Source organism: Otolemur garnettii, unplaced genomic scaffold (assembly GCF_000181295.1).
Source record: "Otolemur garnettii isolate 467f Iridium unplaced genomic scaffold, OtoGar3 scaffold00098, whole genome shotgun sequence".
Classification (NCBI taxonomy): domain Eukaryota; kingdom Metazoa; phylum Chordata; class Mammalia; order Primates; family Galagidae; genus Otolemur; species Otolemur garnettii.
This window is the reverse complement of record NW_003852493.1, coordinates 7,309,343-7,323,285: the sequence shown is the minus strand read 5'-3', so window position 1 is coordinate 7,323,285 and position 13,943 is coordinate 7,309,343. Positions and strand designations below refer to the sequence as shown.

At 39.8% G+C, this 13,943-nt stretch overlaps 1 protein-coding gene across 4 annotated transcripts in view; it reads left to right on the top strand.

Annotated features, from left to right (window-relative positions):
* The first annotated feature begins 4,659 nt into the window (after positions 1–4,659).
* ITGB6 (integrin subunit beta 6) overlaps positions 4,660–13,943 on the top strand; it is a 78,700-nt gene continuing 69,416 nt past the window's right edge. Inside the window, exons 1-4 of one of the 4 annotated variants that reach the window (XM_012808976.2) lie at positions 4,660–4,966; positions 5,692–5,771; positions 8,298–8,502; positions 9,059–9,305. In XM_012808976.2, the coding sequence (XP_012664430.1) occupies positions 4,906–4,966; positions 5,692–5,771; positions 8,298–8,502; positions 9,059–9,305 (593 nt within the window). In that variant the 5' untranslated portion in view covers positions 4,660–4,905. The remainder of the gene's footprint in view (positions 4,967–5,691; positions 5,772–8,297; positions 8,503–9,058; positions 9,306–13,943) is intronic. The other 3 variants (XM_003795982.3, XM_012808974.2, XM_012808975.2) reach the window with 3 other exon arrangements.

Sequence of the window (13,943 nt, the reverse complement as noted above, 5' to 3'; positions counted from 1 at the left end):
GACTCCCAGATGGCACCAGGGCCCACAGCCTGGGGCTCTGAGCATCCCGAAGGTAGGATTCTACCCCAGGAGCCTGACCAGTCTGTCTGAAAATACAGACAGTATGACGTTTTAGGAACGTGCAGATTCTCTCAACCACCCACAAGTAACGGGAATTCATTGTAAAAATATACAATGTTTTAAAAGAGATGGGATTTGGGGAAAGCTAAAAAGACCTGGGCCTCAAAGAGATCCACCTGGAAGGGCATGTGGGACCTACGGCAGCTCTGGGCCGGGGCCACACTTCCTCCCCCCAACAAGTAAGTGTGCGCAGCTGACTCGAGTGTTGCTCAGCTCATGAAGGGCAAGACCCTTCTCTGCTGATTTTACCACCGATACTCTCAACTAACCGCCTCATCTTGCACTAGGTCTAGCTGTCTTTTGCCTTAAACATCTGCCTCCAAATAGCTGCCACTTCCTCCTAACACTGGCTGCCCCTGGCTCCTCCTGTTCCCCCAGCCTGACACCATCTCTCTAGACATACAGCCAGCTTCACCTCTCACTACGGAACTCCTGATGTTCCTTTATTTCCCAGTTCACGTTTACATGTAGGTAAGTAATCTGGTTGGCTTAGCTAAGGAGACACAATGTTAATTAGGAGGACTTTTTAGAGTGCTGGCAGCTCATGGACTGGCTGCTCATGGGACACCAAGGGCTGTCTCCTGCCACTGCTGTGTAGACAGGGTGCTTTCCAAGAGAGGACACCAGGCATCACATCTCCTGGAAGTGAGACTGTCTTTCCAGTGCTTTACAGCTTGCTGCAAATTATCCAGAGCAATGTCAAGGTGAAAACAAAGTAGATGTATATTTTCTTGTAACATTATTCTACTTTATATTTCCTGTTAAATTCCTTACTGCGTCCTCCACCCTGCATTTCAAGCCTTTCCTCAGCTTTCATCACAGTCCAAGCAGGGAACACATGTTCCCTCTCCTGACTGCAATATGTACCTTCCTAAACCACTTATGCATTTACTCATCTATTTACCCCATATCCATTGAGTGCCGGGCTGGTCAAGTGAACTATTAGACAATGAAGACATAAAATTCATCCACCTACTCAATGAACATTAACCGACTACTTACAAAGAGCCAGGTATTGTGTTACTTCCTAGAAATAGAGAGATAACTAAGACATAGTCCCTGCTTGATACATAGCAGGAATTCAATAAATATTTGCTGAATAAATGAACGCCTTAAAGGCACTCTCAGCCTAGTGGGGGAGTACGGCAAGTATTTAGACCAGCGGTTCTCAACCTTGGGTCGTGACCCCTTTGTAACAATGAAAATATATCACAGCATTAGGAAGGTTAAGAACCACTGATTTAGACAACTATAAGCAGAGCAAAAAGGGTGGTTCTGGGGAATGTCCACAGGGAGAGAGGGCTTAAGAGACCAAAAAGTTCTTGCAGCAAACACTAATACCCACACTGAGACCTGGATGGTGGGCAGAGTTAGCCACGGGCAAGGCACAAGAGAGCCAAGGACCCGTGCAGCACAAGCATCCGTGCAAAGGTGTGGAAGTATGGGAGGAAAGGAATGTCCCAGAGGGACGGAGAATAATCAGGATTATTAGGAACTGGAATGGAAGCCTTTACATGGGAAGGTTCATGCAAAGGTACTCAATTCAAACACAGGATTCAGCTGGGTTTTTGGAGTTCTCCAAAGACCTTGTAGCTGCCGGCATACAGCTGGTGAGGGGCACAAAGATGGTCTGGAAGCAGTATGCACCACTTCCACTCTTATTCCATAGTAAGAAAGAGTTTTCAGGGCTTTCTTAACTGAAAAATATTCCACATAAGCCAGGAAAGATAGTCTAACTGTGTTTCCAGGAGAGAATAGAGTTTTGGTGGCAGCTAGAACTTTGGAGAAGTTTCCAGGGAGTGAGCAGATCAAGAGCCGTGCAGGCAGCCCTAATCCCAGCTCACCCAAAGTGCCCGAAATTGGCTACCAGGTCTGTGGGCAGAAGAGACAACTCAGGACCTGTAAAACACCTCTGGATCCCAGTCCAAGGCACATCGGGCAGTCTGGTGGGAGTCAAGGTCTTCTCTTCTAAAGTGAGGTTTGACAGTTGCATGTTTGGTCTGTAGACAGAGGTGGGTTTGAGTAGGAGAATGTCAAGAACTATGAAGGGCCTTTACATTATTTAAAAAACTAACAAGTCAGCAAGTCACAGATTCATGGATACTGACATACATGAGATACCAGAGACAAAGAACTTGTAAATTTACAGCAGTGGCCAGTTCCCCAATCCCAATTCTTGCAGAATGACAGAAAAAGGAAGAGATGACTCCTGCATATATAAGGGACTGTGTTACAAGAGAGGGTCCCTGCATTTAGAGAACCTGGACCTTTTATAAGGGCAGTAAGTGTGCCTGCTCTTTGTTCTGGAGATTGCCACTATCTTTGCCTTTCAAAGCTGTAAGCAATTTTCCCTTTACACTAAAGAGGGTCACTATCTCTGTCTTCAAAGGATGTCACTTTATAAACATCCTTAGAAAGATAGTCCAGAACAAAAGCAGCCAGTGTCTCTACTTGCAAAATATGCAGAAATGTGAGAGACACTTGAGAATTGTCTTCTGACAAAGACAGATTCCTTTTTAGCAAGATGGAGTTATCTTTAGAGAGCATCTTCCATGGCTGAATCCTTCCCCTCCTGGTGTCTTGGTATCGCAGCTCTTCCCTATACACACTCACTTCCTTGGGTATTTATCTCATTCAGCCTTCTATCTTTGAAGGCCATCGGCCTTCTATCTTTAAATCCATGCTGGTAGTTTGACAGTTTACACTTGACAGTGCCCCCATGTACAGCCTTGGATATCAAACTGCCAAGGTGGTGTCTTCACGTGGTTGTCTTCTAAGCATCTCAGACTTTCCATGCTCTTGGTTCTCACCCACCACGTGAAATGTGCTCCTTCCTCAATATAATCACTCTCACAACAGTATTCTTCACTCAGTTGCACCAGTCAAAACCTTCTTTCATACTCACATCCAGTCCATAAGCACAGTCTGCTTTCAGAATGTATCCTGAATGTGACCACCTCTCTCTTTTGACATCAGCAACATCTAGTCCCAACCACCCCTGCCTCTGCTCTTGACAACGACCACATGTGTCTGTCTTGCCACACACATTCTAACTTCCACGATGGCCAGAGTGCTGCTCTTAAAATGTAAAGTAAATAATATAATTTCTCTGCTTTCAGCCTTCCTATAACACTCTAATATGTTTAGAATAAAATTCAAGGTCAAGGCCATATAAGATTGGACGTCTGCCTTCAAATCTAACCACCCTCTCTCTCTCCTTGTGTTCTACTTACCCTCGAAGACATCTGGCATTTGTCTATCTCAGGGCCTTTGCATTTTGCTGTGTTGACCAAGTCACTTAGGGCTCTGTCTGGTGGCAACTGATCACACAAACCGTCTCTAACTATCCCGAGTAAAGTAATACATCTTCCCTTTTCCTTTCACCAAGCCTTACCACTGTGTCATTCGTAGCACTGATCACTGATTTTGAGAGCTGTCTTCCCTGAATGCCCTCTAGCCTGGAGTACATGCTGCATGAGTCAAGAACTTGGTTTTGTTCACTGACACAGCCTCTGCAGGATTCTTGCCACATTCCTCCAGGTTCTTGGGTACAGTGGGGTTCAAAATTGAACATACACTCTGAGAAGAACGTAAGAAGTCTGTAATTTGTTTTCCTCCCTTTACAGGTTTCACATACATACCTGAAAGACTCCTTTAAAAGATAACCACCTAAGATGTAAGCCCAGCCCCCAAAAGCTTAAGGTCAGAGAGCGCAGAGAGCGATGACATAAGGATTTATTTGAGTCTTCTCTGTTCACAGTTTCCACAAATCCCAAAACACCCTCCTGAAGAACACACTAGAGGAAAAAGCATAACCTCCCTCATGAATTTAGGACTGTATATATTTTTAAATTGCCATTCTTTCATTTAACAAATAAATGCTTTTTATGTGCCAAGACATGAGCTAGAAGCTGGGGGTACACACTGGGAAGATAATTCCTATCCTGAGGGATCCAGAATCGTAGGCACCTTTGTTTCTGTTTCCATTATTATTGTCATTGTTGTTTTGATACTATCTTATTTTGATATCCTTTGATTTTTTTATGTATTGTATTTATGTCTGATATCATGTTGAGATACAAATCCTGTACTTATGGAAGACTATCTTTCACCCAATTTGAAAAATAAGGAAACACAGTGTTTTCTTTCTCTAGCCTACTTTCTGATTTGACTGCAAAATGATGACTTTTCATTTTTCAGAATTCATTTCAATTCTCTGCAAAGGACTGGACAATGAAATACAAAAATCTCAGGTATTTATTTGCATTTAGCTCACTATATGTTTACCTTCCTTACATAGGGCTGATGGGCTTGTGTTTCATTTAACACCTTTACTGTTTATATTAAATTAAAATTATTTAAGAAACAACCCTATTTCAACTGTTCTTTTGACATCACACTGATTCTTATTTCATTAACGACGTTAACTTTCTCCAGGATGCAGAAAGACTACTAGAATTTACGCACAAATTTCTACTGAATGAATTCCCCCACCTTCTTGGTGACTGTACACCTGCCTTCCTTATAAGGAGAACAAGGAAGTAAATCATGTTGAAGTTGCTTTTAAACACAGCTTTTCTGCTTTACCTGTCCAGGTAGCCTCTGTTTTCAGTTCAGTCTTAATGAAAACTTTTTGATTTCCGTCTCAAGTTTCTTTTCAAAGCAGTGTAAGTAGTATTTAAAATTTTACACTTCAAGAAAGAAAGACTTTAAAGACATTCAGCTTTGCTCTTGTAACGTTGAAGGTAATTCATTTTTTAATCTGCACAGCAAGAACTGAAACGAATGGGGATTGGACTGTTCTGCCTGTTCTTTCTATTGCTAAGGAGGAATGATCACGTACAAGGTAAGACCGAAGTTCTCTGATATGTTGCTTTCGTGCTATGCTTGACAAACCTGTCATTTGTTTCAGAAACTAGATCTGGAGTTATTTTTTATTGGATCTGTTCAACTGCTCTTTTGCCACCGAGCGAACACTGTAACAAATTACAGGCAAACACAGGGCTGTTCCCACAGCGAATGCCCTAGGCTTCAGGTAAATAAATACAAAGGTGGCACAGGCATTTTAATGAGAAGAATTAAACAACATTACTGCACAAGAGGACTTTTTAATGCCATTGTGACAACCGTTTTAGAAACTTTTCTAGTTTATCTGAGAATGAGGCTTTCCCTTTAAGAGTAATAACTTCAAATAATTTATTTCAAAAATAGAAATACCCATTCAAGAGAGAAGCATGTTTTAAGGACACGTAATTTTTTAAAATTCAAGTGGCCACTATTGACTGAGGATAATAAATAGAATGATCCTGCATTTGTGAGCATGTAGGTTGTTTTCAAATGTTAAGACAAAATAGAATGATAATTTTCGGCTTAGGAGACAGACGTTTTCCATGCGGTAGATGTGGTGAAATATAAACTTTTATGTGAATAGATAACATTTTGAGGACTAATCTCTGAATACCAAAACAAACTTTGATATTGTTTTACTCAGTAATGTATAAGTCATAAATCTTAGAAACGGAATAACTGAAAGTGTGCCTAATCCCTTGCATTTGCTGGGTTTAAACGTAGGTGGCTGTGCCTGGGGAGGTGCAGAAACCTGTGAAGACTGCTTACTCATTGGACCTCAGTGCGCCTGGTGTTTTCAGGAGGTAAAACAAATGACCTCAGCATGTTTTTAAAAACTGTCTGCAGGTATACTTATGTTAACTCCCTCCGTGATGGTTCTGACAGTGTCCTGCTTTCTGTGGAGTTATAGGAATAAAACAAATCAGGAAAGGAAAATGTGAGCGTTAGTTGATCAGAGTGGCATTCATGTGATTACTTTCAACAACAATTTGCAGAAAGAGGGGATTGTCCAAACATTATGGGAAAACGCTTACCTCAGGATCTTTAACCTTGTTCCTCCTCTTATTTTCAAGCCATTTGTCACTGGTCAAGATATTGAGGCTGTCTGTATAATCAGAGATCTCGGAAATGACATTTTCTAAAGTTAAATATACATTTGACAGCAATATTATAATTGTATTCCATCTGGGAACCAGGATCCATTCTGGATCACTGCTAGGTTCTAAGAGAAGTAAGTGCTCAAGGTTTGGGGTAAACATTACTGTTCAAACATCATCCATTTCTTTTAAAAATTACATTTTCATGAGCTCAGTGACTCTGTATCACACTGAGGGCAAAGCCTCAAACAGACGTTCTTTATCTGGCCAAGCTGAAAACTCTATGAAGGTAGGATGAAGATGATTAGGGAATATATAACAAGCCAGCCGAAGTCACTGCCTGTCTCCAGACTCCATAAAGCCAAGCTGGAAATGATTCATGGTAAGAAAGAGATGCATTAGCTCTCTGAATTTTAAAATAAGTCTTTACCCACTGGAGCTCATAAACAGAATCTAAACACAAATCAAACCATATGAATGTCAAGTTCAGCAAGAGCTGAGGAGCGTGCTCAGAGAGAAACAAACCCAGATTCCCAACTCAGAACTGGGCTGTAATTGTTATAACTCAAATTCCAAGTTGGATGTGTCTCCATGGGGTGTGGCCTGGCAGATAAGAGAGCACAGGCCCAGCCCACTCCCCACTGCTGCCTTTACTGATGGAGCCTCAAGCAAAAGTTCAAGAGAATTATACTTTGTTGAGCTCGTATATCAAGGCAGGATTGAGAATGTACAAAAAGGGAGAAACTCACCTTTTTCTGGACATTGACTTTCTAAAGAAGATAGTATCCGTTTCATTAAATTCTAAACAACAAATCAGTCTAGAATTTTTATTTAAATGTATTTTTGTAGTATTTACCTCAGAGAGTTTCCTAAGTTCTTATTGAAAGCTTTATTTGTGATGATACTTGGCAGCTAAATTATCATCACATTTTAAGCTCAGATTATTCTAAGAGGCCACTGTAATACTAGAAGGAGTTATCAGTACATGGGTTGAGACAGTTGGAGCAAAAAGTAAATTAAGCTTCTGCAATAATAGGGCAGATAGAATATAAAGTTTTGTGGTTATAGATGGAATATAAAGGTTGTGACTATAGGGGACAGCAGTGGCACTGAATTGAGAAGGATTCTGAGGCTTTGTCCAGCCATTATTTGACTTGGTTACATCATAGAAATGACAGAATTTGCCATACCTGGCCTAGGGCCTCAAATATGCATGAGCCTGACTGATGATAGATAACAAATTATATTCTCAAAATCAATTTCAGAAAAAAAATCTAACTTTCCTATTAGATTACAGCAAGAGTGTCTTAGAATTCTAAGGGGAAAGGAAAAAATGTGAGCCACATGAGAGTCAGCGGGCATCAGATTCCACTTTGCCTCAGGCCTTGCCAGCTCTCGGGTAAGACAGGTATTAGCTTGTGGCTCCATTCTCTGCTCTGGGTGTTCTAGGATTGGAATGGCCACGTCTCTGCTGGGAAACACTGTGTCTCATTGTCCCTGCTACCCAGGAAGACCTGAAGGGGCCTGGGAAACCCCTGGGTGCTGCATAGGGAAGCAGCCTACTAAGGCATCTTCTCTTTCCCTTCCCTTCCTCATCTCCAAATCTTGGAGAAAATTCTAAAAGACCTTGAACTAGAATACTAGAATACTTCAAGACACTAAGTTGAAAGTTCCCAAGAGGTCAGTTCTTGAGATGAAGTAATACTGTAGTGCAAGGGTAACACACCAATGAATAAAAGTGGTTCAGAGTTTCAGTCAAGACAGACAGGTGTTACCAGCCATGCTCTTTAGGAATCCACAGAAAACTCTCTCTTGTCCAAATTCAGGAATAGACATGCTGGAGAGCTGGGACAGCCCTGGCTTCCATAAGCCTACAGGTCATCCTGAACAGATAAATGCACAGGGTGATGGTAACTCTATGCACCCAGCTGTTTCAAGGATCTGGCCGTGGTCTGGGAGAAGCTTTAAAGAAGTCAGCTTCAAAAAAAAAAAGTTTAACATGAATGCAATTGCATATAATTAAAAGGTGATCTGGTTTTACTCAGAATTTTACTGGTAGAATTCTCTAGTCATTCGGTTATGACTTAACTTTAGATGTACAATCGATGTCAGTCATGTAGGGATGCAATAGCTAACTAGCAAAGTGCGAAAAATAAAATTCAATTGCTGGTGTTATGAAAAATGCAGATTTGTCTTCTTTTTCTCATCATTGTTTTTTTCCCCCTCTTTTAGAATTTTACCCATCCATCTGGAGTTGGTGAAAGGTGTGATACCCCAGCAAATCTTTTAGCTAAAGGATGTCTATTAAACTTCATAGAGAACCCTGTCTCCCAAGTAGAAATACTTAAAAACAAGCCTCTCAGTGTAGGCAGACAGAAAAATAGTTCTGACATTGTTCAGATTGCACCTCAAAGCTTGATTCTTAAGTTGAGACCAGGTATGTTATGCTTTGGCTCATGTAAATAAATCTAATGTCATATGTTGTAATTCCACTAATGTATCTTACACCCTATTACGTATCCTTGATTATTATGACTTAGGTTTCACCTTATTCACATTGGTCATGTGGGCTCCAAATGTCTTACTAAAAAAAGCTTTTTCAAAAAGTAACCATTTGAGTTACTCAAATGTTCAGACTTACCTCCCATTTCTCCCAGGGTTGTAATGTAGATTTAAACTCCCCTTTATTTGGTTCTCCTTTTCTGAAACCACACACAAAAAATTCAGCTTATCTTCCATCTAAATGGATGCGAGTTCTCCCATGGAGATATAAAATATCCTAACTTATGCCTCTTGCTGAGTTCTAAACTCGCAGCTGACAGATTTTCATGGGCTTGTTCATTTAGACATCTTACTACATAGCTCATGAAATGATATGTAGCTTCAGTGAACTCTTATTGAAATGAAATAACCAGCTGAGCCAGTGACTGGTGAGTCGTGAATGAATCTCACTGTGTTTTTCTGGATTTGCTCTGCCCACTGGGGCGTTGCAGGGGGTGAGCAGACGCTGCAAGTGCACGTCCGGCAGACTGAGGACTACCCAGTGGATTTGTATTACCTCATGGACCTCTCCGCCTCCATGGACGATGACCTCCACACAATCAAAGAGCTGGGCTCCCTGCTTTCCAAGGAGATGTCTAAATTAACCAGCAACTTTAGACTGGGTTTCGGATCCTTTGTGGAAAAACCCGTATCCCCTTTTATGAAAACAACACAAGAAGAAATCGCCAACCCTTGCAGGTAAGTAAATGATTCTCTGGCAGCTCCGTGCACTGATCTTCTGTAGAGATAGCCATGCTCTGAGCTGCACTGGCCTGGAGCTTGCTAGCTCTTTGGCATTTCTGTCTTGTCTGGTTGGATCTCAGCAGTTCTCTCGGTGGTCCAGGTTGTTTGGAACCAAGGTGAGGTCACCTAAACTGGATGATTCTACCCTTGAGTACTGACAGCACCTAGCCTGTGTAGGTTAGGTTAGCATGTGGCAAACTAGGATGTGTGTTACACGGACAAGGGGACCAAGTCTTTCATGGTATGTTTCATTGGACTGTGCCCACCTCAGTCCCTCAAAGACTTTCTATCCTCAGTGACCACCATTTTCGGAGGCTATGTGACAATGACCTATGCTTTCTCAGAGTCTTTCTCCACTGCAATGACTTCTGCCAAAATAATTTTTACAGCTCCCTCTGATGTATTTTGGGAAAAGTGAGTTTCTCTTATTGCTTATAGAAGGCCTTTGCAGCCTTTACTGCTATCAAATTCAGTAGTAAATCAGGCGGTGACTCCATTATAATATGCTATAATGAGCTATTAAAACCATGTATTATGTAGGTGATGGTGGAGGGCAAATTGCTTTGTGATGGCTTACCCGTGCAGGAAGTGGCATGTTCAAAATCAAATTATTTAATAGCCTTCCATTGAAAAAGAGTTACAATTTGTTCTGTGCCAGACTGTGTGCTAAAGGTTTTACATACATGACCTCATTCAGTCTTCATAATAACGGCAGGTTAAGGCAGGTTTCACCAGCCCTCTATTAAGAGGAAGTAACAGAGGCTCTAACGGGTTAGGAAGTTGCCCAACCGCATGACTCGTCAATGACCTGTACTAAGATGATTTGGTCCCAAACTGCCCCTTTACTACTGTGCATCTAGTATATATGAAATAGTTTTCCAAACATGCACTAACTTTTAATAGTTATCACTCTATATAAAAGACTAACAGATTTTATTACGTCATTTAAAAACACTTCAGTGTGGTTTCCAACTATAATCTAGCATAGCTGAAAATAATTTAACCATGGAAAGAATTTTTCACTAACTGTAACTCTTTTTTTTTTTTTTTTTTTTTTTGAGACAGAGTCTTGCTCTGTTGCTAGGCTACAGTAGCCTGGCCTCAGCCTAGATCACAGCAACCTCAAATTCCTGAGTTCAGGAGATCTTTCTGTCTCAGCCTCCCAAGTAGCTGGGACTATAGGTGGGACTGGGACTACAACAAGCCTAGTTAATTGTCTATATGTAGCAGAGACAGGGTCTTGCTTTGCTCAGGCTGGTCTCCAACTCCTGACCTCAAGCAATCCTCCTGCCTCAGCCTCCCAGAGTATTGGGATTGTAAATCTTAGGAATTGTGTTTGGTACCTATAATCAGAAATTGGCTTAAATTTTTTTTTTTTTTCACAAAAAGAAGTCCAGAGAAAGGCAATTCAGGGCTGGGATGCAGGCTTTTTCTGCTGTCCACTTCATCATTGGCATTTGGATTTTATCTTCCTGGTACAAGAAGCCTTCTGGGGGTGGAAATCATTGTTTCTTCATTGTAGACAGAAGAAAGGAGGAAAAGGGGGGGCACATCAAGTGTATATTGTATATAAGTATATTGTCTGTCTCTCTCTCTCTCTTTAGAGATAGAGTCTCACTTTATCACCCTTGATAGAGTGCTGTGGCGTTATAGCTCACAGCAACCTCCAGCTCTTGGGTTTAGGCAAGTCTCTTGCCTCAGCCTCCTGAGTAGCTGGGACTACACACACCCACCACAATGCCTGGCCAATTTTTTATTGCAGTTTGACTGGGGTCAGATTTGAACCTACCACCCTCGGTATATGGGGCTGACACCCTACTCACTGAGCCACAGGAACTGCCCCGTCTCTCTTTTTAAGGTGTAATTGACACACATTCAAATGCACACATCAGAAATATTCGGTTTGGTGAGTTTGATAATTGATTATAACAGTGGAATCAATACCCAAAACATAACAGAGAATATTTCCATCACCTCAGAAAGTTCCCTGATACCCCATTATAGTAGGTTCTACTTCCCCAGAAGCAACCATTTTCTGATTTCTGTCATTTAGGTTGGTTGGGTTTGTGCATTGGATTTCACATGAATAGAATAATGTAATCGTGTTTCACTTCTTCTATTCAACATGTTTTTGAGATTTATCCATTAGTTTGTGTGTGTCAGCAGTTGGTTGTGGGGCGGTTGTTTGTTTTACTTTTTAGAAGGGGAGCCAGGGTAGAGAAGCAGGAAGGGTGTTTTGCCAAGGCTGGTCTCGAACTCCTGCGCTCAAGTGATCCCCCTGCCTCAAGCTTCTGAGGAGCTAGAATTATAAGCATGTGCCACTGAGTCCAGCTCCCTCTTTGTCTTTATTAATAGTCCATTGTATAGATTTATTACACGTTGGTTTTTCATTCTTTAACAGTGGACATTTAAGGGGTTTTTTTTGTTTGTTTGTTTTATGATTTTGGCTATCAGGAAGATGCTGCTATAATGACTTGCTATAATAAGATTTTGCATGTTTTTATTTCTTTTACATGTGTACTTAGATTGTATAAACATACTTCTAATTTTAAAAAAACTGCCAAATCATTTTCCAAATTGAATGCACCACTTTGCATTGTCGTCTTCAATATAAGACGATTCCAGATATTCCATATCCTTGCTAGCACATGAGGTTGTCAGCCTTTTAAGTTGAAGCTATTCTAAGAAGTGTATAGTGGTATCTCATTACAACTTTAATTTACCTTTCCTCAGTGATTAATTCTTTTAAGTATCTTTTCATGTATTTATTTGCTGTTCTTATTTCTTATTTTACACAGTATAATTTCAAATCTTTTTGCCCATTTAAAAAAATTAAATTATCTTCTTAGTATTATGTTGTGAGAATTATTTACATAGTTTGTTATATACTCTGGATGCAAGTTGTTTGTCAAATACATATTTTGCAAACAATTTCTCCCAGTTTGTGGCATGTATTTTCATTTTTCTAGCAGTGTCTTTGGTCAAGCAAAAGTTTTTAATTTTGGTGAGGTCCAATTTATTGATTTTTAATTTTAAAGTTACTGGTTTTTTTGTCCTAAGAAATGTTTGCCTTCCTTAGGGACACAAAGATTTCTCCTATGTTTCCTTCTGGAAGCTTTATGGTTAAGCTTTTACATTTAGGCTTCTGATTACAAATATAGTTTATCTATTTGGGGTTAGAAATGGTCTAGGTCCACCTTTTGTTTCCATATAAATATCTAGTGGTTCCATAACCATTAGTTAAGCAAGACTTTCCCTTCCACACTGAATTATCTTGATGTCTTTGTTTAAAAGCAATTAGCTGTATAGGTGCAAGTCTAATTGTCAACATTTTATTCTGTTTCATCAATCCATTGAATACATCTGCTAATTGCCTGCTCACTGTCTTACTTACTGTAGCTTTATAAAAAGTCTTGAAATTAGCAATCTAAGTCCTCCAGCTTTTTCTTTCTTTTCTTTTGGCTGTCATAGGTCCTTTGCATTTCTATATAAATTTTAAAATCAACTTGTCAATTTCCTTGAAAATTTTCTGAGATTTTGACTGAGATAGCCATATGAACCATAGATCAACTTGAACATATTGGATATCTTAAACATATTGAAACATCCAATCACATCAGATGGTATATATCTTCATTTGTTTAAATCTTCATTTTCTTTGTATATATCTTCATTTGTTAAATTATTTGTTTAAATAATTTCTCAGAACAATGTTTTGTTATTTTTAGGATAGATTTTGTGTTTAAAATAACTACTCCTGAAGCACTTATAGGGTAGATATATTGCCCATTTTTGTTTCATTTTTTTCTTGGAGCATGTTTAAAAATTTAATTGTCCAACTGTTTATTGAGAACATATAGACATGCAACTGATTTTCCATATTAATTTTGTATCCTGCAACCTTGATAAATTTTCTCATCAGTTCTAGTCTAATTTTTATAGATTCCTTAGAATTTTCTATGTACATAGTCATGTCACCTATTAACAACAACTTTCTTCTCTCCAGTATTTACGCCTCTTCTTTCTTTTTCTTGCCTTATTGCATTGGCCAGGATTGCCAGTACAATTTTAAATAGAAGTGGGTAAGAGAGGACAACCTTGTCAAGTTCTTGACCTTAGGGGGAAAGCTTCAGTGTTTCATTATTAAGTATGTTGTTAGCTAGTGTTTTAAAATTTTTTAGCAGATCAAAGAAATTCTCTTCTATTCCTTGTTTGATAAGGTTTTTAAAAAATTATAAATGGATGTTGAGTTTCATGACCTCAATTTAAAGAGCTTTGCCAGAAATTTTACTCAATATCTTAGACTTGATTTCATTGGCCAAGACTTAGTTACATGACCACATTCCTGCCTGCTTTCCAAGATCAGCATTCTTTTTCTAGGATAAAGAAAAAATGGATACTAGGTGGAATATAGCAGCTCTTACACCACTAAATACACAGATTTCTAGAAAGAGTATAATGGGCTGAGGGTAGTGGCTCAGATCTATAATCCTAGCATTCTGAAAGGCTGAGGCAAAAGAATTACTTGAGCTCAGGAGTTTGAGACCAGCCTGAGCAAAAGTGAGACCCCCATCTCTACTAAAAAAAAAAAAA